Source organism: Netta rufina (assembly GCF_964035555.1).
Source record: "Netta rufina genome assembly, chromosome: 24".
NCBI lineage: Eukaryota > Metazoa > Chordata > Aves > Anseriformes > Anatidae > Netta > Netta rufina.
In genome coordinates, this window is record NC_140148.1 from 4557920 (window position 1) to 4580130 (window position 22211).

The 22211-nt window shown below is 53.1% G+C and overlaps 1 protein-coding gene across 1 annotated transcript; it reads left to right on the forward strand.

Annotated features, from left to right (window-relative positions):
- Window positions 1–4311: 4311 nt before the first annotated feature.
- On the forward strand, window positions 4312–17279 carry LOC311218632 (feather keratin Cos2-3-like; the record flags this gene model as incomplete). Its single annotated transcript, XM_084301384.1, has 2 exons — window positions 4312–4414; window positions 16954–17279. 2 exons carry the CDS (start codon window positions 4312–4314, stop codon window positions 17277–17279), a joined length of 429 nt encoding a protein of 142 aa, XP_084157510.1.
- Between the last annotated feature and the right edge of the window lie 4932 nt (window positions 17280–22211).

A 22211-nucleotide genomic window follows, 5' to 3' on the forward strand; every position in this document is an offset into this window, starting at 1 on the left:
GCTGCTGTGGAAGCAGTGATGGCAGTTTCCCCAAGACCTCCATTGCAGAAGAGAGTAGAGAAAACCACATGGCCCTGAAAGCAGAGACAGCGAACACAGCAGAGGAAACAAAGAAACAACCTCCCTCTGTTTCTCAGGTTTCGCATTGCTTCCTTCATTTTCTTCGTCCCTAGGCTGCAGATTGGTGCATGGAGCAGGGGCATCACAGCCCTGGAGAAGATGGATACCACTTTGTTGCGGTAGTAGTTGACAATGGGGTGGGTATAGAGGAGGGAACGTAGCCCCCGGCATGATACAAGTGCAGGGAAGTGTGAGTGAGCATACTGTGTCTTGTGTCTCCTCACATGTCTACACTCAGAAGGAGACCAGGAGCACCCTGCAGGAGCTCAAGGAGCACAGGAAAACTGGTGGTGCTGTTGTATTCAAGGAGCACAGCAGTCCAGAAGCTCTCTGCAGAAGGCAGCTGCATGACTGACAGCGAGTCCCAGAAGGAGCTGCGATTGTGTAGGGCCAGAGCAGGGCAAAAAAAGGGTGAGCGCCGCTTGTGCCAAGGAGGGGAGCAGGAGCTCAGCCCACAGGCCTCCCACCAGACTGGAGTTCTGCAGTGGGTGGCAGATGCACACAGCTTGGTCATAGGCCATGAGTGTGAAGAGGACATCCCAGTTTAGGCCCACTAGTGGAGGAAGGGGAGCCAGACCACACAGCTGGAAAAGTAAATTGTCCATAAAGAGGCGTCCTGACCAAGACATGGCACATGTCAGTGAATGAGAGGTTTCCAAAGACAAACTACACAGAAGGATGCATGGGCTGTTTGGGCACCACACTTGAGTGTATTCCCAGCCTGGATCAAGAGGTAGATATCTGAGTCCAGAATAAAGAGCAGCAGCTCTCAGCTCTCAGACAAACCCAGCAGCAACAGAAGAAACCTCTCTCTAGATGTTCCCCTCACTCCTGTGGGAAGGAGATAGAGTTGCTGCTCAGGATTCCTTGCCTTCCACCACTCGATATCTTCTGGAGGTAAAACACAGCAGGGCCTCAGCAAGCCAGGATGTTCCTTCAGAGAGAGTAGAAAGTAAAATCAGAACCCTGCATTTCAGGAGAGCAGTATTTGTTTTCTTCACTGTGTGCACAACTATCTCTGTGTGTGCCCAAATATACTTCAGTATGCATCCAGGAGTGTCTGTGAGTGCACCCATGAATTCATGCATCTTTTGACATGAGCAGCAGTGTGCATGAGTGCTGTTCCCTCTACCCGCTTTTGATATCATGAATGATATCGCTACGTGATCAAGGGTCACCCTGGGAATTAACAGAAACACTGATCTGTCAACAGCATCCCTCCAAGGCTGATATGTGGTGACTGTGCATGATCCTCCTCCAGAGGATCACAGGCTGCACCTCCAGCACGCACGTAGTCCAACCCTGTTTTCAGAGCGGGTCTCATCAGATCAGGTTGCTTAGGATCAAGTCCAGGCAAAGTCTGAACTTTTCAGAGGGTGGAGCTCCAATAGCATCTCTTAGGCAATCTGCTCCAGGACTTGATCGCCTTCAGGGTAAATATTTCTTCCATGTATATTTCATCCATATAACCAAACCTACCCATTTCTGAAATTGCACGCATTAGCCCCGGACTAAGTATGCTTCATCTCCAGAGTTCAGCTCTGTTTCCTTTGAATCCCCCTGTGAGGTGGGAGTAGACAATACACGTCTGTTTGGCTTTCTGTGTGGCACCCACAGGGTCTGTCCTTCCTCCCACAGCACAGCAACACCAGGACCCATGTTCCTCTCGTTCGATGCCACTTCTGCCCAAGGTTTCAGGCCCCGCATGACTCAGCACCAGGCCCATGAGTCACAGATGTATGTGTGGCATTGGTTTCCCCATGGGGGACCTCTGTCCCACCCCACACACCACTGACACTGCACCGGCAGTAGATCCACGCAGGGCTGGGCCTGCACAAGGATGGCAGGATTTCTCAGCCTTTCCACCCTGTACATAAGGCTAACGCCATCCTTTTGAACTCTCTAGCCATGGGGAGTGTAGCTGTGTCCTAGCCTGGAGAGGCAGGGAGGGGTGACTGCCACCATGTTCTTACACTCTAAATCCTGTGGTACAGAATTATAGAAAGGATCCAAACTGTTGTGGGCCTATCCTTGTTGGGGACTGACATTGGCAATGAACTTCTTAGGCTCAGGAGAAAGAGGGCTTCAGATACAGAAGGCTGCATTCCAGCATATGTGCTGTGGGCACTTCTGGGCTGTTTTTGTTCTGTGATTGTTCAGCTGTTCTCAGGTTCCTTCTTGCTCTCTTCTTGCCAACTAAACATCCACCACACAGCTCTCTCACACCCCCTGCTGAAAGCAAGATGTGCGCAGAGAATGTGATTTAAGCTAAAGGGCTTACAAGTGTAGATAGGGATAATATAATTAAATGAAAAAGGAAGAATAATTATAATACTAAAGAGTGAAGGGTGTTTGGAAACAAACTGAGAGAAAATTATACTCCACTTCCCATCAGCAAGTGATGTTCGTCGAAGTGTTTGGAAGCACTGACTCAGTATGCCCACCCCTGTTTTTCCTTCCCCTTTCACATCTTTCCTGCTGAGTGTGAAATCATGCAGTAAGGAATATCCCTTTGGTTGGTTTAGGTCTGCTGCCCTGGTGATGTCCCCTCCCAACCTCGTGCCCACCCCCCACCTCCTGGCTTTGGGGGGCTTGGAGAGAGTCTTGATGCTGTGTCACCACTGCTCCACTATAGCCCCAATGTTGGTGTGATGGCAATGCTGTTCTATCTCCAAGTGCAGAGCACAGCACTCTAGGGGCTGCTGCGGGGAATGCTGAGTCTGTCCCACATAGCCCCAGTATAGGCAAGTGCCCACAAGGGAGGAACATGTGCATGAACGTGACACATTGTACAGCAAAGATTCTGGACAGCATTTGAGCAAAGTACATGGTTTGATGTGGTAGAGAGGAGAGGTGGACTGGGAGCCTTGCAGAAGGCACCGGAGCCAGGGCTCTTGACAAGACAATGTCAGCTTTCTTGGGCCTTGAACTTAAGGCCTGAGAATCCCATTTGTTAGCCTGAGTAGCAGTGGTAAGGAAAGTGCTGGAGTGCCCCAACTGATCACTGGTGGGTGTCATGAATTAAATAAGCTTGCGTCATGTAAGGAGATGGTGTATGATTTTATTCATTTTTTAAAGCAAAAATTGAAAGGCATCAAGTTATGGGAGTGAAGAAGGAATTCTCTATGGACAGGATCTGCACTGCGTGTCTTGGGAAAACCCACCCGGCTCTGTCCGATGCTGGTAGAAGGCAGGATCACCTGCACGTGAAAGGTTTCCTTTCTGTGTACATTCATCTTGTTATTCCTTCTAACTAAAACAGCCACTGACCTGTTGGGCCTTTCTTTTGTGATCCAGAAAGGGCCCTGCACAACCTCTCCCCCTGTACAGACATCCCTGGGTCAGAGCAGGAGGAGGCAAAACAGTCCAGCAGGTTTTCCCTGAGGGCAGTGTCAGCAGGGGTAGGGTCACAGTCAGGAGCTGGGTCACCTGTAGCCAAAAGGGCCCCAGAGAGTCACAGAATCACAGAATCAGAGAATCACAGAATTTCTAGGTTGCAAGAGACCTCAAGATCATCGAGTCCAACCTCTGACCTAATGCTAACAGTCCCTACTAAACCATATCCCTAAACTCTACATCTAAACGTCTTTTATAGACTTAAACGGATGGTGACTCCACCATTTCCCTGGGCAGCCTGTTCCAGTGTCTAACAACCCTTTCGGTAAAGAAGTTCTTCCTAACATCCAACCTAAAACTGCCCTGGCGCAACTTTAGCTCATTCCCCCTCGTCCTGTCACGAGTCACGTGGGAGAACAGGCCAACCCCCACCTCACTACAGCCTCCTTTAAGGTATCTGTAAAGAGCAATAAGGTCGCCCCTGAGCCTCCTCTTCTCCAGGCTGAACAAGCCCAGCTCCTTCAGCCGCTCCTCGTAGGACTTGTTCTCCAGGCCCCTCACCAGCTTCGTCGCCCTTCTCTGGACCCGCTCAAGCACCTAGGGAGTCACCCAGACTGACAACATTTGCTTTTACTGGACTCTTCCAGCACGTGAGCTGAGTCTTCTGCCCACACTGACATGTGTTGCCTGCAAATACTTGGGCCTCCCTGCCTGCCACTCAGAAGTTGCTTTCTGAGGGCATAAAGCAGGAAATGAAAAGCAGCATCACAGGAAGGCAACACACATCCTGTATCATTAGGTGGGATGTTTTTCATGCATGAGTAGCTTGTCAGAAAATAGTCCCTGCTTCAAGGGATGCCTCTGGAAATGGGGCAGCCAAGGCCCACTATAAAAGCCAGCCCAGCTCCGTGCTCTCTCATCCACTTCTCTGGCCTTCTTCTTCTTGTGAACCAGGTGAGTGTGAAGCCTTTTCTTGTCCCCCTCATTCTCCCACAGGAGGACTCAGTTCCTTGGACTTTTCAGCTGCTATCAGCTGTGTGCCCTGCCATATCTTGGGACTGCTGGTTGTGGGAGAGTCAAGTTGTAGAAGGTTTGTCATGGAGGAAAACTGGGCCTTTGGTATGATGGCTCCCGTGCTGGAGCCTAGGGTGTAGCCTGGTTGTGGTGGCTCTTTTTGGGCCCTGCCAGGATGCAGCCAAGAACTGCTCGCACATCCCTGTATAGCCTCCAGCTCACAGTACTGCCTGTGCCTTGGATCTGTTAGGGTGGGGTGACTGGCTGCTCCTCATGAATGTTAAACTTCCTATCTGCCCTCTCTCCCAGGTGCACCTCCTGCCCCCAGACATGTCCTGCTACGACCAGTGCCGGCCATGCCAGCCGTGCGGCCCGACCCCGCTGGCCAGCAGCTGCAACGAGCCCTGCGTCAGGCAGTGCCAGAACTCCACCATTGTCATCCAGCCCTCTCCCGTGGTGGTGACCCTGCCCGGCCCCATCCTCAGCTCCTTCCCGCAGAACACAGCTGTGGGATCCTCCACCTCTGCTGCCGTTGGCAGCATCCTCAGCTGTGACGGCGTCCCCATCAACTCTGGGTGCTGTGACCTCTCCTGCATTACCAGCCGCTACTGTGGCAGCAGGTGCCGCCCCTGCTAAAGATGCCAGACAGTGCCCCAGACCAGGACCCCAGGAACTCACAACATGCTGCTGGCCAAAATGGATGGAAGAAGAGACCTCATGTTGTTGTTGTAAGAGGACCTGACCATCTCTGGCTTGTCCTGTAAAGACAGATAGGAAGGGGCCAGTCTTGAGTCTATGACAACATGACCAATGTCTTCCTATCCTCTTTTCTACACGCTCATTTTCTTTCTTTTCTTTCTCTTGCCCTCTGCTTTGTGTGAGGGCCCCAGAAACCAGTCTGGAGAGACCTGCTAGCCCTCCTCCCCATGTGGGCCAGGTAGATTGATGCCCTGTTGCAAGTCTGCCATTGGAAAAGCTGAACAGATTTTTGTCTGCTCCTGCTGTGCTATGATCTCGGGGCCTCCTCTTGGAGTCACCTCCTTTCCCTCCTGAGTCTTGATAAACATTTGCAGCAACCCTGAGTGTGTCCCTGTGTGGTCTTTTCATCTGGATACTGATGGCCAAGGGAGAAAACCATTCCTTAGGGGAAATAGGCTTGGGGCACCGCCTCATTCCTCTAGGCACTGGAGGGTGGGGCATACTGCAGCAATTCATCATTCAGTCACTGTTTCTTGTAGGTGAGGAAGACATCCCTAGTTCCTCCACAGCCAATAGCCACCAGTCCTTGACTTGTGACGTCTCCGCCTAGACAAGCACTGTTGACATTGGAGGCCCCAGCTCTTGGGGAAGAGTGTTCGTCTTGCTTTGGGTGGAGCTGTGCTGGGGATGGAGGCTGAGACCAATATGATCCCAAAGGACTGCAGAAACTGGGAATGGGTAATTGTCTTGGCGATGGCCCTCTGTCTCTCATCGACTTTCACCTTTCCTCCACCACCTAATCATGGGCATCATGTCTGGGCATGGAGAGCAGGAACAGCTTCTCTGTGCATCCCCATCACACTTCAGCACAGCGTCTGGCATGACCCAGCTGTTGCCAAGATGCATAGGGCTGAGGGGATCCACAGGTTCGTTCTGGTACCAGTCCCATCAGGCCACACACTGGAGTCCCCAGGCCCTGTGAACTCAATTCCTTTTTCATGAAGGCAGGCCCAGGACAGGGACCAATGCCCAAACACTCATGGCTGCCCAGTCTTGCTTTCTTTTCCCCAAGCATGGATCATCTTTCATCAGGCCCTGGAACTCAGAGACCTCATAGGTGGCACAATTGCACCATGCTCCAGAAAAGACATTCTGTGTGGGCAGGTATCCCACAGTCTCTGCTGAGACATAGCAGTGAGAATGGGACCTGATTGTGCACTCAGCAAGATCTGTGTATGGGCCCTGAATGTCACAGGGTGTGCACCAGCCCAACCACAGGGCACACGCTGGGGGATCTTCTCCCAGGCACCAAGCTCCTCTGTCATTCCCAGAGCCATGAGGATGAAGTGGCCCTTGTGCTCCATGTAGCCCCACTGCTCTCCACACCCAGGTGAGGAACTTCCCACAGTAGCACACCTCAGGGCCCTGTGGTGTGGGGGTGGTTTACTTTCACAAGGACTCTTGGCCCCTAGCCCAAAGACTGGGGGCTCTGCTCAAGCTCAGGCCTAGCATGGCATTGCCCCAGCTCTGCTGCCTGTGTGCCTGTGCCTGCCTGGCCAAATATTGTCAGCCTGGCCTAGCCAGCCTCTTAGGCGGTGCAGGGCCATCACTGGATGGAGCCTTCATCCAGGCCTCTCTGGAATCTGGCCTATCAGGTATTAGCCCCGGCCCAGCTCTCACGCTGGGACCGAGACTTTCTACGCATAACACATCTATTGCTTGGGTTAGAGCAATAATCAATAGGTGCTTCTGAGCCAGAATTATCTCCTGGCTAACACTGAAGTCTGAGATGGAGGAGCATATTCACAATTTGGAGATTCACAATTGTCTTGGAAATGACAGAATCCTTCTGGAGAACAAGTCCCCTCCACATCCAGAGTTGTTGCACAGCCAGGGCACCTTCCTGCACCAGGGTGTCACTCACAGCACAGAAGTACAAGGCGCTGTCAGAAAGCTCGACTTCCTTCAGACGCAGAACACTGGATTTCCTCTCAGTGTTCAGCTCCGTGGTGAAACGATCACTCTGCTTGGTGCCTGCTACTGCTTGATGTGTAATCAGCTGAGGGGCTTGTCCCTTCTTCTGCTGGTACCAGAGCCAGGCATCAGGTGTGGAGCTCTGGTATGTGCAATTGGTCTGGAAGGTGTTTCCCTGCTCCACGGTGACTTGTCCTTCTTGCTGGGTGACGGACACCTGCCCCGTGGTTTCTGGAAGAAAGAGAAGGTCAGCAGTTCTGTGGGGAAATCTCCAGACAGCCAAACAGGAGTGAATTCAGACCTGTGGGAGATAAGGCCCCTTGTCCTTTACTGGGCTGAAAGGTCCCCAGGGCTGGGGCACAGCAAGGTGGTGTGGGGGCAGAGCTCAGAGCTCCCTGGCCAGAGCAGACCCTGAGGAGAGCTGTGCTGTGTGCCTGCTCCTCCTGCCTCACACATCAGGCAGAAGACAGACTGGACACCCTGGTAATGTGCATGGGAGGAGAGCTTTCATGTCCCTGTATCCACTTGGACACAATCTGGCTGTTTCTATAGGAAAGGGCGAAATGAGGGACTGCAGAGACTGATGAAATCTGCTCTGGTTACAGTAGGCGGACCAGAAGAGAGATGCAGAAAAGGGATGGACTGAAAGGACGAGAGAAGCAGGAGAGGTCTCTTCTCCATCTCCTCATTCCAAATTTCGAAGAATAACAGCATTGTGAGATAACCAGTCCAAGAACCAGAAACAGGAGCCAACATTTACCAACATTTTCCCTGTGATTCATAATCTCTTTTTCACATAAATGTGGTAAGGCTGACGAGGGCTTCCTGGGAAAAGAAGATTTATGTCTTGATTAAAAGCCAGCACTTACCCAGCAGTAGCTCCAGGAAGGCAGTGAAGACGAGATACCCACGGTGCATGCTGAGACCGACCCTCTTGTTTGCTGTGGGAGAGAGAGTCAGAAAAGCACCTCCCAGCCCCAAGAGAACAGTGCTCAGGAAATGACCCTGTTGGGGGAACAGGAGGAGATTCAGCAAAGATAAATTTTCTGTTCTGACTGTGCCCCAAATGCTCCCTGGGGTTTCTCCCTCCTCCAGCAGCAACAACCTCTGAGGATTGTCACAGTCAGGGATCCTGGGAACTCTGGGAGCCACATCATGTGCAGGGGCTGCTCTCGTCTCCTCTCCCAGTGGGGTCCTCACTTCCCCAGCTACATCTGCCTTCTCTTCTAACTTCTGCACAGGCACTGTTTGGCCATGGCTGATGTCAGGGCAGTCTTCCCCACTGAACTTGTTCTTTCTACCTTGGGGTCCTCTGCTCCATAGAAATTTTCCTGTTTCCTGTGTGAGGAATAGATGCCTTTCACATTTCCAGAAAGAAGGGAGGAACCATGCTACGCAGCAGCCCAGGGTTTCTGGCTGTGTCCTGTTCTGGTGGGATAACCTAGCATTTGCAAGAGGAACGGGGCTCCATTGGGGTGTTGGATGGCACGAGCCTAGAGGGGACAAGGACAACCTGTTCCATCGGGCAAGGGGTGAGGAGTCAGCAGGGAAAAGGATGTGGGTTCAGTGGGTCACGTGCACTCACAATGATGGGCCACAGGGGGCACCCACCCAGGGCCACATCCCCAGCAGTTTCTGCTTCCCTGATGCTTGGGCCCCCTCTATCACCACCCCTAACACCTTGTCTGGCTAGGCTGCGCCTGGCTAGTTGCCTTGTCAATGCCTCAAATGTGTACTTCTCAGACATCCAAAGGAATGACACTCCAAGCCCTGCAGACCCCAACTGCTCCTTTCATAGCCCCCAGGCAGCGTGAACGTTCTCCCTCTGTCCAAAAATATTTACCGCATGAAGCAGTGAATCCTCTTCACTGCCTGTGGTGTCCCAAAAGAGAAGGAGATTGTTCATGGAGAAGTTTGGGATCTACATGGCAGCTCGCCTGAATAGGCACAGAGCTCTGCTGTGCTGGACAGAGCTGTGCTGTCCACATCCTTTGGCATGTGGTAGTGTGCATGTGGCAAGTCTGTAGGAGTGAAGCAATGTGTTGTTGTTTGATGAATAAAGTTCTCCATTTCAAAGAAGAATTACACAAAATCCCAGAAAATCTCCAAAGATAACAATGCCAGTGAATCTCAGCAGGAGCAGGATCTGCAGCATGTGCCTTGCCCTGACAAGTGGTCTGTCTTCTGTTCCTTGGTGAGCTCCACCACAACCACTCTCTTACTCCCCCTCATCAGAAGAGGGTGAGAAGAAATAAATTTAATATAAGGGAAAAGTAAGAGAGAGAAATAAGCAAGGGCTGCACAGAAGCACAGAGAGAAAAGAAAATTATTCTCTACTTCCCCTCAAAAAGTGATGTTTGGCCATCTCCTGGCAAGCAGGGCCTCAATACTCATAGCGATTGTTTGGGAGGACAGATGTCTTCATAATGAGAGCTCCCCGCTTTCCTTCCCCTTTTCCACCTTTTATTGCTGAGTGTGACATCACATGGTATGGAATATCCCTTTGGATGATATGGGTCAGCTGCCATGGTGATGTCCCCTCCCTCCTTTTGCCCACCCTCCACTTCCTTGCTTTGGAGGTGTTGGAGAAAGAATCTTGATGTTGTGCCAGCGCTGGTCCATAATTGCCCAAACATTGTTGCGATGGCAGTGGAGTTCTAGCTCTAAGTGCAGAGCACAGCACTCTAGGGGCTACTGTGGGGAATGTTAGTTCTGTCCCAGACAGTCCCAGTAAAGCTCCATAAATCAGGGTTCCCAGCACCAGAAAAAAAACTTGCCTATGCTATTCCCTTATTCTTTCTTGTGTTACCTCCAACTTATGGTGTTTAAATCGGTACTAGAAAGTCACTCCTGCTGGCATCCATCTTTATTCACAATCCACCCTGAAGAAAAGCAACAAAAGTCCCAATTTCTAGTAGGAATTTTTTATGTTCCAGAATGTGCGCATTGCCTTGTGTTCTTTTGCTCATTCAAGAAGAGTGTGGCTTCATTTGGCTTTTGAATATATCACCTAGCAATTCAATATGAATAGACAGCTGAAAAACAAAGATTAGGAGTATTTACATGTGAAGTCACCGTGTACTATCCTAATTACAGGAGTAAAAATCACGCCTGTGTGCTGGGAGATCCCGGCCCAACAAGGGACCCTTCCTCTCTGAGGATCACAGAATCACAGAATGTAAGAGACCTTCAAGATCACCTAGTCCAACCATATCCCTAAGCTCTACACCTAAACATCTTTTAAAGACCTCCAGGGATGGTGACTCAACCACTTCCCTGGGCAGCCTATTCCAATGCCTAACAACCCTCTCAGTAAAGAAGTTCTTGCTAATATCCAACCAAAACCCCCCTCGCACAACTTTAGCCCATTCCCCCTTGACCTGTCACCAGACACGTGGGAGAATAGACCAACCCCCACCTCACTACAGCCTCCTTTGAGGTACCTGTAGAGAGTGATATGGTCACCCCTGAGCCTCCTCTTCTCCAGGCTGAACAAGCCCAGCTCCCTCAGCTGCTCCTCATAAGACTTGTTCTCCAGACCCCTCACCAGCTTTGTTGCCCTTCTCTGCACTTGCTCAGGCACCTCCATGTCCTTCTTGTAGTGAGGGGCCCAAAACTGAACACAGTACTCGAGATGTGGCCTCACCAGAGCCGAGTACAGGGGGGCGATCACTTCCCTAGACCTGCTGGCCACACTGCTTCTGATACAAGCCAGGATGCCGTTGGCCTTCTTGGCCACCTGAGCACACTGCTGGCTCATATTCAGCTGACTATCAACCAACACTCCCATGTCCTTCTCTGCCTGGCAGATTTCCAAGCACTCATCTCCCAGCCTGTAGCTCTGCTTGGAGTTGTTGTGCCCCAGGTGCAGGACCCGGCACTTGCCCTTGTTGAACTTCATGCAGTTTACCTCAGCCCATTGGTGCAGCCTATCCAGATCCTCCTGCAGAGCCTTCCTACCCTCAAGCAGATCGACACATGCACCTAACTTGGTGTCATCTGCAAACTTACTGAGAGTGCACTCAATCCCCTCATCCAGATCATCGATGAAGATATTAAAGAGGACCGGCCCCAGCACCGAGCCCTGGGGAACGCCACTAGTGACTGGCCTCCAGCTGGACTTGACTCCATTTACCATGACTCTTTGGGCCTGGCTATCCAGCCAGTTTCTAACCCAACAAAGCATGCGCCAGTCCAAGCCATGAGCAGCCAGTTTCTTGAGGAGAATGCTGTGGGAAACGGTGTCAAAAGCCTTGCTGAAGTCAAGGTAGACCATATCCACAGCCTTTCCCTCATCCACCCAGAGCGTCACGGTGTCATAGAAGCAGATCAGGTTTGTCAAGCAGGACCTGCCTTTCATAAAGTCATGCTGACTGGGCCTGATCGCCTTCCAGCCCACTCCTTCTCAATTTTTCCACATTGCAGCTAACAGCCAGCTAACTCTCCTTCCTTCCTTTTCTCTTTCCTTACTGTACATGCATCTTTCCATTTATTAAATTCATTCCTTGAGGGATTTGGATTGTGGTGTATTGAGCTTAGCCATTGCTGCTTTGCATCTTGCCTTCCATTTCCAAGAAAACCTTTCACAGTGTGGCCCATTTATCAAGGGAACCATTCATTATTCTAACACAAGGCTCCTGCTGACTACACCCAGCTCTGTCTCCCAACACTACAGAGCACTGGCAGGTTCTCTACGGATCCTTGGCAGAATGAGGACTGGCCACTGCTTGTGGTTGTAACTAGGGATTTATTATTACATAACAAATTACTAGAAATACTAAAAATTACTACAAAATCCTAAAGCTTACTACAAATAAATTGCTAGTTTGATTACTAGCTTGATAACACCAATGCCCTTTGCCGCCACAATGGTGGGTGTCTCAGCATGCTGGGGCAAGTGAGAGGGAGAGACAAGGAGGCAGGGGTGCACATTAACAGCCCCTTCCACATGATGGATATTTGCCTTGCTGTTGGTTATGCTAACCACACTGCCAGGCATCAGGAGTGGGACGGCTGGCTCACCACAAGCCCCAGGTGTCCTTGCTGGGCAGGCTCAGCTCAGAGCTCCATGCAAACTGTGATGAGAGGGAACTGCACCTCACAGCACCTGCACCTTCCTGTATAAAGCTGCAAGCTGAAGGCACCAGTGTGGGCTCAGTGCACACAGGTAGACAGCGCTGTCCTGGAGCTTGGCATCTTGCACGTGGAGAAGCACCTGGGAGTTCTGCATGGAGAGCACAGAGGAGATCCTCCCGGAATGCACATGAGGCTTGAACTTGCTCACCTGCAGCAAGAACTGAGGGGACTGGGTCAGGTGCTGCTGGTACCAGAAGATATAGGGAGCAGAGAAGCTGGTGGAGAAATTGCAGTGCAGAGTAGCGTTGTGTCCCACCTGGATGGCAGATTCTTGTGCAAACTGCACCACAGAGTCCTTCTGTGCATGACCTGCAAAGCCAGAACAGCATCTCAGCACTGCTTGAAGATGTATCTGTTCTCCCCCTCTCTTTCCTGTGTCTATCAGCTCACCAACTTGTTCACTGTCCCCCCCTCCATCTCCCTTTTCATGGGCTATAAAATGCTGAGCTAAGTACACATGCACTCTTCTTTCTGCAGGTGTTATTCAATTCCCATACCCAAGTCTGTCAGCTTACCTACTTTTTAGCAGTATCTTACCAGGATTTGAGTCCTTACGTACCTATGAACAATGCAAGTATGAACGCTAGGCATCTGCAAAGGAAAAGTGCAGATGCTTATTCATCCCTGTACACTCGTTGCTCATGACATCTCCCAGACTGTCTCCCGTACTGGTCTGCAGCCCCTGCTCTCCCTACAGAAAACACTTCTAGTTCTTCCAGGAGGAAGGAGTCCTATTTCCCCCCTCCAGAAACGATGGGATGCCATCTTGACCCTAGCTTGCCCTGCCTCAAAGTCACATCTCACCTAAGTCTGACAGTGCCAACAAGGCTGCCAGGAAAAGCAGGACCATGTCACGCTCTCGCCTTCACAGGGTGCCCATGTAGTGCCTGGAAAGAGGGAGCTCAAGCTTGCAAGTTCACTTCCCCCTCTGCCAGCTCAAAGCAGCCTCTAAACCTCAGCACAGAGGGTGGAGCAAAGCTCTCCCCCTGCTGCTCCTTGGGGCTCACCCCTGCCCCAGCAAGGCTCTCAAGAGAGGGATGGACTAGTGGCTAAAGCAGTCAGAAAGGAATCCAGCCAGTCTTTGCTGTGCTCCAGGACCCCTTGGCCAGCCAGAAGTTTTCCAGCACTGGGAGCGTCACACTTGTGCAGTTAGCTCACAGCTGAAAGCCTGTGAAGCCTAGGACATTTCACTTGGTCAGCATAAAGGCAAAAGGACACCAACATGGCTGCTGTGTGCTTCCCTCTTTTTGCCCCTTCCGGCAGGTGAGCAGCCCCAGCAAGGGGCAAGTGTCCCCAGTGGCCTCCCCCTCCCATCCAGAACCCGGCCAGACACAGAGGCCTGCACCCACCTCTGCTGTCAATGAAGATGGGATTGCTTCCCTCACCCCCTTTCCACCCAATCCCCCGGGAGAGCCACACATTATCTGGCAGGGAAGGACGCCCCACCACAGCCCTCTGTTCAGCAGTCAGCAGCTCTGCACACACAGGAGTGAATACTGCACCAAGGGCAGACCTACAACAGTGCTGGCTAGTGCAGCAAACCCCTCAGTGACTCGGTCCTTTGGCAAGATCCAAGGTTCCAACACGTGTCATTAGAGTGAGTGTCCAGCACAGATATTTGTTGTATTGCCAGGACGTCATCTCAGCGCCAGAGGTCCTGGATTTGGGCTTAGGAAGAAACCTGTACAACAAGCTCTTGGAAACAAGACCACTGCAGAAAACGGAGGAAACCCAATGTGGCTGTTCTGAGGCTCCCTCGGGCCCGTGCTGTTTAACTCCAGGCCCTGCAAGGGGACTTCCAAGCACCGGCAGCGACCCCACGCGGCCCGACTGTGGCTGTGCGCCCGCCTCGCCCACGCCCCACCTGCCCGGCCCCACGCACTGCGGGGCACCCCCTGATGCCTCCAGCTCCACAGGCCGTTGGCTACCTTTGCTGCAAGGGCGCGCTGCTGGCTCGTGTGTGGCTGGGTGCCTCCTGCACCCAAAAGCCTTTCCTGAGGGTTTGCTTCCTTGGCAGCCAGCCCCCATCCTGAATTACTCTGGGGGTACTTCCTGCCCAAGCGGAAAATCCTTTTCTTTGCTCCTTTGCACCAAAATGAGGTTCTGGTCAGCCCCTTTCTCCAGCCAGCCTGTGTTCTCCACAGCACATTTGTGACCTACGCTGTCATGACCTGTGTTCCCTTGTTGTGGACCATGCACAAACGACGGTGCCCTCCTTCCAACTGCTTGTGGCCCTAATGAAAGCATTCAGCAGGACTGGGTGTCTGGCACTGCCAGCTGCTACTCAAGCAGAAGGTGCCCTCCATGCCAAAGCTGCAGGCTTAGGCCTGCGGGAAGGGCTCCGACGAACTATGAACACTGTGCCAGACGGTCAGCCATGCTGAAGCACTCCAAATGCTGAGAATTCATTTGGCACAAGGGGGAGTGAGGGGAGGACACACAAATTACTCTTGCTATTGTGTGATCCCTTTGCTGTGATATTCTACACATGGAGGAGTGACAGCTGCTCCTTTACCCTCAGGCGAACCAGCCAGTCCAGGCAGAACCAGCCATGGGAATCTGTCCCCTCTGCGATGCATTTCTGAGACAATGCTGGCAGGCCTTTATAGACAACTGTGAGGAGATAGGCCTGGCTTCAGCACTGACTCCCAGGAGGACCTGGCAGTGTCCAGGGTTGGAAATCTCTGACTGACAGGCACTATCAGGAGCCTTACAGCAGTCTGCTTCTCCTGTACATCCCAAGGTCAACGATGGACAGCCACTCTGAGGCACTCCAAACGTTGCTATCCTGAATTAAACCAAGGATCCAAACTGTCCTGATATGGTCCTTGTTTGGGCCTGAAGTTGGCAGGAACAGGGGGTGATTGTTGCAGCGGGAGGAAAAGGAGGGCTCAGGAGAAAGGAGCTGTATTTTCCAGTGCCTCTTCCCTGCACACATCTCTGAGAGGCTGGTGCCATCTGCGTTCAGCTGCTCTCAGGTTCCTTCTGACCATGGGAACCCGCTCCCCTGCAGGACTCATGCACAGAGCAGGGGAGAGTGCTGCCAAGTGCATATACCCTCGTGATAAAGTGGAAACAAGGACACACGCACGTGCTCATCTATACCTGCATGGAGTCCTGCACAAATCTCTGCACCCACGTGCCTTCACACAAAGCCAGCTGCACAGTGGTTGTCACAAGACAAGAGCAGATATGTGAACAAAAGCAACCGGGCACTCAGGTGAGTGAAAAAGGTGAGCTTAAAAGGAGAGGTGCTATATTCTGGACCTCGTTCTCATAGTACCTGGGGTTGGTGGGACTGTGAAGCTCAAGGGCAACCTTGGCTGCAGTGACTGTGAAATGGTGGAAGTTAGGTTCCTGAGCACAGTGAGGAGGAAGCACAAGAAACTTGCTGCCCTGGACTTCTGGAGAGCAGACTTTGGTCTGCTCAGGCATCTGCTTGGTCGAGTACCATGATACAAAGCCCTGAAGGGGAGGTGGGCCCAAGAAGGTTGGTTAATATTCAAGGAATATTCAAGCAATATTCAAGGATTACCTCCTCCAAGCTCAGGAGTGATGCATCCCAAGAGGGAGTCAGGCAAAATGCCAGGAGAACTGCATGGATGAACATGGAGCAACTAGCTGAACTCAAACATGACAGAGAAGGCCATAGAGGGTGGGAGCAAGGACAGGTAGACTGGAAAGAATATAGATACATAGTCTGATGAGGCAAGATAGGAATCAAGTTAGGAGAGCTAAATCGAAGCCAGAATTGAATTTGGCCAAGGAAAGAATCTTTGTTTCCATGCTTGTCTGTCTTGACAGAAGCAAGTCCAGAACATGGAGGGAGGTGATTCACAGCCTGTGCTCCGCTTCAGTGAGACCCGACCTGGAGTGCTGTGTTCAGCTTTGGGGCCCCCAGCATGAGAAAGATATAGAGCTGTTCAAGTGGGTTCAGAGCAGAGCCATGAAGATGATCAGAGGGGACCCATCCAGCACATCCAGTGAGTCTTCTGCCCTCACTGATGCATTCCTGCCCTAGAAATCCTTGGACATTTCATGCCATCACTCTAAAGAAACCATCACTGCAGAATGGCCATGGCCTAGATCTGGAAATGAAAAGGCAGCAGTGCAGGAAACCAGTGCACGGCCCATATCATTTGTTGGGATGGTTTGCATTCAAGATGAGCTTGTCAGAAAATTGTTACCTCTGCCAAGGGTGCCTCTGGGCCTGCGGCAATGAAGTACCAGTATAAAAGGCAGCCCAGCTCTCTGCTCTCTCATCCAATTCTGTTGCCTCATCCTCCTTGGTAACCAGGTGAGTCTGAAGCCCTCTCTCCTCCTCTTCTCAAGTAGAAGGGATCTTGCAGCAACAGACATCTCATCTGGTGGTGGTTCAGAGCTATGCTGGGCCTTGGAGTTCCTTCCCATGGGAGAGGGGTGGAGAGAGACGTTCTGTGTAGAGAGAGGCTGTGACATGGTGCAGAGGTAGCCTTTTGGGTTATGTGCAACGTGATTGTCTCATTGGATCAGCCTGCGCTTTGAAGGGCCCTGTCAGTACAAAGCGATGAAGACCATGAACCTCCTGGCACAGCCTCCACATCCACCCTCACCAGTTGCCTTAGCTCCTTTGTGGTGGGATAATGGGGCTGCTCCTCACCATATGCTCTGCTTCCTCTCTGCCCTCTCTCCCAGGTGCATCTCCAGCCCAAGACATGTCCTGCTACAACCAGTGCCTGCCATGCCGGCCCTGTGGCCCGACCCCGCTGGCCAGCAGCTGCAACGAGCCCTGCGTCAGGCAGTGCCAGAACTCCACCGTCATCATTGAGCCCTCTCCCGTAGTGGTGACCCTGCCCGGCCCCATCCTCAGCTCCTTCCCGCAGAACACCGTTGTGGGATCCTCCACCTCTGCTGCCGTTGGCAGCATCCTCAGCTGTGACGGAGTCCCCATCACCTCCGGGTGCTGTGATCTCTCAGGCATTTCCAGCCGCTACTGTGGCAGAAGATGCCTGCCCTGCTAAAGGCACTGCCCATGGCCCTGGGGTTCCAGCAGGACCATGGTGCTGGACAACAGAAGAAGGAGTCTTCAGGCCATTGCTTTCAGAATGACTGACCTTCCTCACCTCCTCTGGCAAACATTGGCAGGAGCCTGACCAGGGGCTAGTCTGAGATTTCTGAAAATTCAGCCCATGTCTCTCAGTAGGCCCTGGAGATCCCTGCACTGAAGGGCCTCTGCTCAGAGTGACCTCCTTTTCCTCTGTACACTCATTAAAGTTTCCGGCAACCCAGCCTTGGCTGTGGATGTTTCTTCCCTCTGCGTATGCCCTCCTGAGCCGCCCAGCGAGAATTGTCTTGCCTTTGGTGGGTATAAGATGGGTGTTTAAGGAGCCTTTTCCCCACTCCCAGAACAATGGGAGGTTGTGACATGCTGCAGAGGGACTTCATTGCTCTTGGACAATGCCTGTTGGAGCTGAAGAAGACATTCCTCACTTTCACAGAGCAAGGGGCAATCTACCCTTGCCTTGCAGCATCTCTGCCCACAGCTCCCCCCTGTCCTGCAAACAGAGAGCACAACCTCTGCTGTCCTCACAGAAGAAGCTACGAGTCTGTGGGAGGCTGTGGAGGCTTGGCACCCTGTAGGCTCTTAGGAACGGGCTTCTTCTTGCTCAGGACAGTGCTGTGCTGGGGAAGCAGGTGGGGACAGAAGATGGATGGCAGATGTGGGGAATGGGTGGAATAAGTGCAGGGATGCCCCACTGCTTCTACTCCACCCTCATCTTCCCTTGTTTGCCCTACCTCAGGGCTATGGCCAGCACAAATGGGCATGTGCGGCAGGAACATGTGTCCCATGAGGCCCAACTGCCCCCAGCACAGCACTTGGCAGGGCCCAGGTGATGGCACACATGCAGGGCTGATCCCCTTCCACAAGTCAGCATTGGTGTTCCCCATCATGGACCATACACGTAAATCTCTAGTCCCTGAGGACCCTGAACCCATATGGGTTGGGTCAGTGCAAAGACAGCAGGCAGTTTGCATGCCCCCACGCTGCTCTAGGGTGCCCACTTGCCCCCAAGCATGCAACAGCTTACCTCAGGTGCAGGACGTGCACTCACAGGGACTTCCTCACGCTCATTTCCACTTTTCCTGACCATTTGCTTTGCTCCTGCTCAGGCAAGTTGTTTCTCTGTTTCTTCTTTTGGTTATGTAGAGGCTATGTTCAGGATGTGTGCAGCTCTCTGTTACCCAGTTGCACTTCAAGGATGCCCATTGTTTCCAGGCCCTGCTTGACTGCTGGCAGACATTTTTCCTGTCAGTGCTTTGCAGCCCCATGATATCTCTCATCAGTATCTCATTAGAGCCTGGTTACATCTATAACAGGTCCCATCAGAAGGGCACCCAGTCCCTGCTCAGTTACAAAGATGTTTCCTTATGGATTCATGTATGGCCCTGCTTGGTACAGCCTTGTCATGTCCAGAAGGAATCAGCAATGCAGGCAAGAGAGATGAGCCAAAGGTGCGCTGGGGTAAACCCTTTGTCTTTCCTGGTGTCAGAGGAATGGAATCAGCCACAGCTGCAAGAGAATGCAACCAATTTAGCCCAGGTGAAGCTGTGGCACTGCCAGGGCTAAGGTGTGGGGTAGACCACAGGAAAGAGACCCAGGCAGAGCTCTGACAAACATTTCTGCTTTGTTGGGATGGCCCATTGCCCTGGAAGGGCTTGGCCCATGTTGCAACCCAAAACATGACTGGTAGTTCCTGGAGACATTGGTTTCTTAATTGCTCTGCTGTTTATTGCCTACCTTGAATGCCCCAGGACACTGTTAGCAATATATAATGTTTGGGTGAAGTTCTGGGTGCATGTCATTAGCAAACAGATAAAAGTGTGGTTGTGATCTGCCTCTGTGTTTGAACAAGGCAGATTAGCTTGGATGAGACACCCACTACGCTGAGAAAACACATTTGCTCTGAAATACGACGTGTGAAGCTGCCCCTTTGCCTTCAGGAGAACCAGCCAGACATGGGTTGGATGGGAATCTGTCCCCTCTGCGATGCATTTCTGAGACAATGCTGGCAGGCCTTTAATGACAAGTGTGAGGAAATAGGCCTGTCTCCAGCACTGACTCCCAGAAGAACCTGGCAGTGTCCAGGGGCGGAAAAACCCTGACTGATAGGCACTCTCAGGAACCTCACAGCAGTCTGCTTCTCCTATACATCCCAAGGTCATCGATGGACAGCCACGCTGAGGCACTCCAAACATTGTTACCCTGAATTAAACCAAGGATCCAAACTGTCCTGATTCGGTCCTTGTTTGGGCCTGAATTTGGGAGAAACTGAGGGAGATTGTTGCAGCGTGAAGAAAAGGAGAGCTCAGGAGAAAGGGGCTGTGTTTCAGTGCCTCTTCCCTGCACACACCTCTGCCAGGCTGCTGCCATCTCCGCTCAGCTGCACCCAGGCTCCAGACCCTTTCAGCAGAACCGAAGTGCCTTGGAGGGGCCGGGCTGGCGGAGGAACCCTCGCGGCTGCGGGACGAGGTGGTCCTGGCGGGCGGAGCGGCAGCGCCCCCTGGGGGCTGTGCCCCTGCCTCGCCCCCGCCACACACGCCCGGCCCCGCCCGCCACGGTTCCTGCACGGCCGCAGCCCCGGCTCCTCTCCCCGTGGCTCTCAGGGCGCAGTAATACACCGCCGCGTCCCGAAGACGGGGCTCGGTGAGCCACAGGGCGCTGGACCGGCGGTCTGCTGCCACCACGAGCCACCCCGGCAGGTCCGTCAGTGCTTTGGAGCCTGTAGTACCGAACACTAGGGATGCGGGTCCTTGGCCCGGGAGATGACGGTACCAGTAGATGTAGTCACCAGTCTGCATGTTGGGGTGTGAGCAGGTGATGTTGATGCCGGTGCCCTCGGTGGTCTGTGCCCATGGCTCCTGCTGCACCTGGGCTCTGCCCACAGGCACTGCCGAGAAAGAAAGCAGGAGAAAACTCAGAAAATGTCTTTCCTGCACCGAAAATGTCACGCAGGGGGAGAGGGGAGAAGAAAACAGTTGACAGCTGATGCGAGCTTTTTCTCAGAAAAAAGCACACAAAGGCATTACACTGGGAATGGTTATTAGGGGACCAAGTCAGAGCACGGCTGTTTGGAAGGAGAGTCCGAGCCAGGAGGAGAAGGGAAGCAGGATGAGTGGGGGTGTGCCGAAAGGAGAGGAGGGAGGAAGGGAGCAAGGCAAGGTGGGAGGCAACGGCCGGCTGAGCTCGCTGGAGGCAGGCGGGATGGCTGCAGAGGGAGGCCAGAGGGGAGCGAGGTCCGGAAGAAGCCGGCGGGCCAGAAGCGAGGGCAGCCCCGTCCCGTCCCGTCCCCGGCGCCGGCAGCCCCGCGCACCCAGGAGCACCGCGGCCAGCGCCGCCAGCCCTGCGGCCCGGCCCTGCCGCATCCCGTCGCTCCGCCGCCCGCGCCGCGCTACCCCCGCCAGCCCCGGCTCTGCTCCGCCCGCGGCGCCTCCTCCCCGCCGCCGCCGCCCGGCGCCGCCAGCTCCGCCCCGGGGCCGCTCGGGGGCTGGCCCGGGCTGCGAGTGGTGGGCGCCTGTGGGCGGGCAGGGCTTCGGCTGCTGCCCACGGGGCTCTGCCCGTCCTGCAGCCCAGCCCGGGATAGGAGAGGCAGAGGGAGAGGGAGTGGGAGAGGGAGCGAAAGCGAAAGGGCGAGGGAGCGGAGACAGCAGCTGCCCGTCTGCTACGGCATCTCCTTTGGGAGTGGGAAGGGGAGAGGAGGGCAGTGAACGGGGTAGGAGACGAGGAGGCATAGAGGAGAGCAGAGAAGGAGCCTCAGCCCCATGTACCCCACGCAAGTGATGTGACTGCCCACATTTGGTCTCCTCACTGCCTCCCTCAGTCAGGTTTGTATCCCTGTGTGTTGCTTCCAGCTTCCTGCTGTTCTTTCTCTCGGCCCCGCCCCAGGTGCTTCCCCTAGAAGCAGCCCTTCAGGAGGGAGGAGCTGAAAGGTAAGAAAGAAAATGAGTGCTGCTGTGGAAGCAGTGATGGCAGCTTCCCCAAGACCTCTATTGCAGAAGAGAGTATAGAAACGGCATGGCCCTGAAAGCAGAGACAGAGAACACAGCAGGGGAAACAAACAAAGAAAAAACCTCCCTCGGTTTTGCATGGCTTCCTTCATTTTCTCGGTCCCTAGGCTGCAGATTGGTGCATGGAGCAGGGGCATCACAGCCCTGGAGAAGATGGACACCACTTTGTTGCGGGACAAGTTGGCAATGGGCTGGGAATAGACAAGGAACATAGCCCCCGGCATGATACAAGTGCAGGGAAGTGAGAGTGAGCAGACAGTGTCTTGTGTCTCCTCACATGTCTACATTCAGAGGGAGGAGCACCCTGCAGGAGCTCAAGGAGGACAGGAAAACTGGTGGAGCTGTTGTATTTAAGGAGCACAGCAGTCCACAAGCTCTCTGCAGAAGGCAGCTGCATGACTGACAGCAAGTCCCAGAAGGAGCAGCAATTGTGTAGGGCCAGAGCAGGGCAAAAAAAGGGTGAGCGCCGCTTGTGCCAAGGAGGGGAGCAGGAGCTCAGCCCACAGGCCTCCCACCAGACTGGAGTTCTGCAGTGGGTGGCAGATGCACGCAGCTTGGTCATAGGCCATGAGTGTGAAGAGGACATCCCAGTTTAGGCCCACTAGTGGAGGAAGGGGAGCCAGACCACACAGCTGGAAAAGTAAATGGTCCATAAAGAGGCATCCTGACCAAGACATGGCACATGTCAGTGAATGAGAGGTTTCCAAAGACAAACTACACGGAAGGATACATGGGCTGTTTGGGCACCACACACGAGTGTATTCCCAGTCTGGATCAAGAGGCAGATGGCTGAGAATTCCAGAATGAAGAGCAGCAGCTCTCAGAAAGACCCAGTATGTACCAAAGAAACCTCTCTCTAGATGTTCCCCTCACTCCTGTGGGAAGGA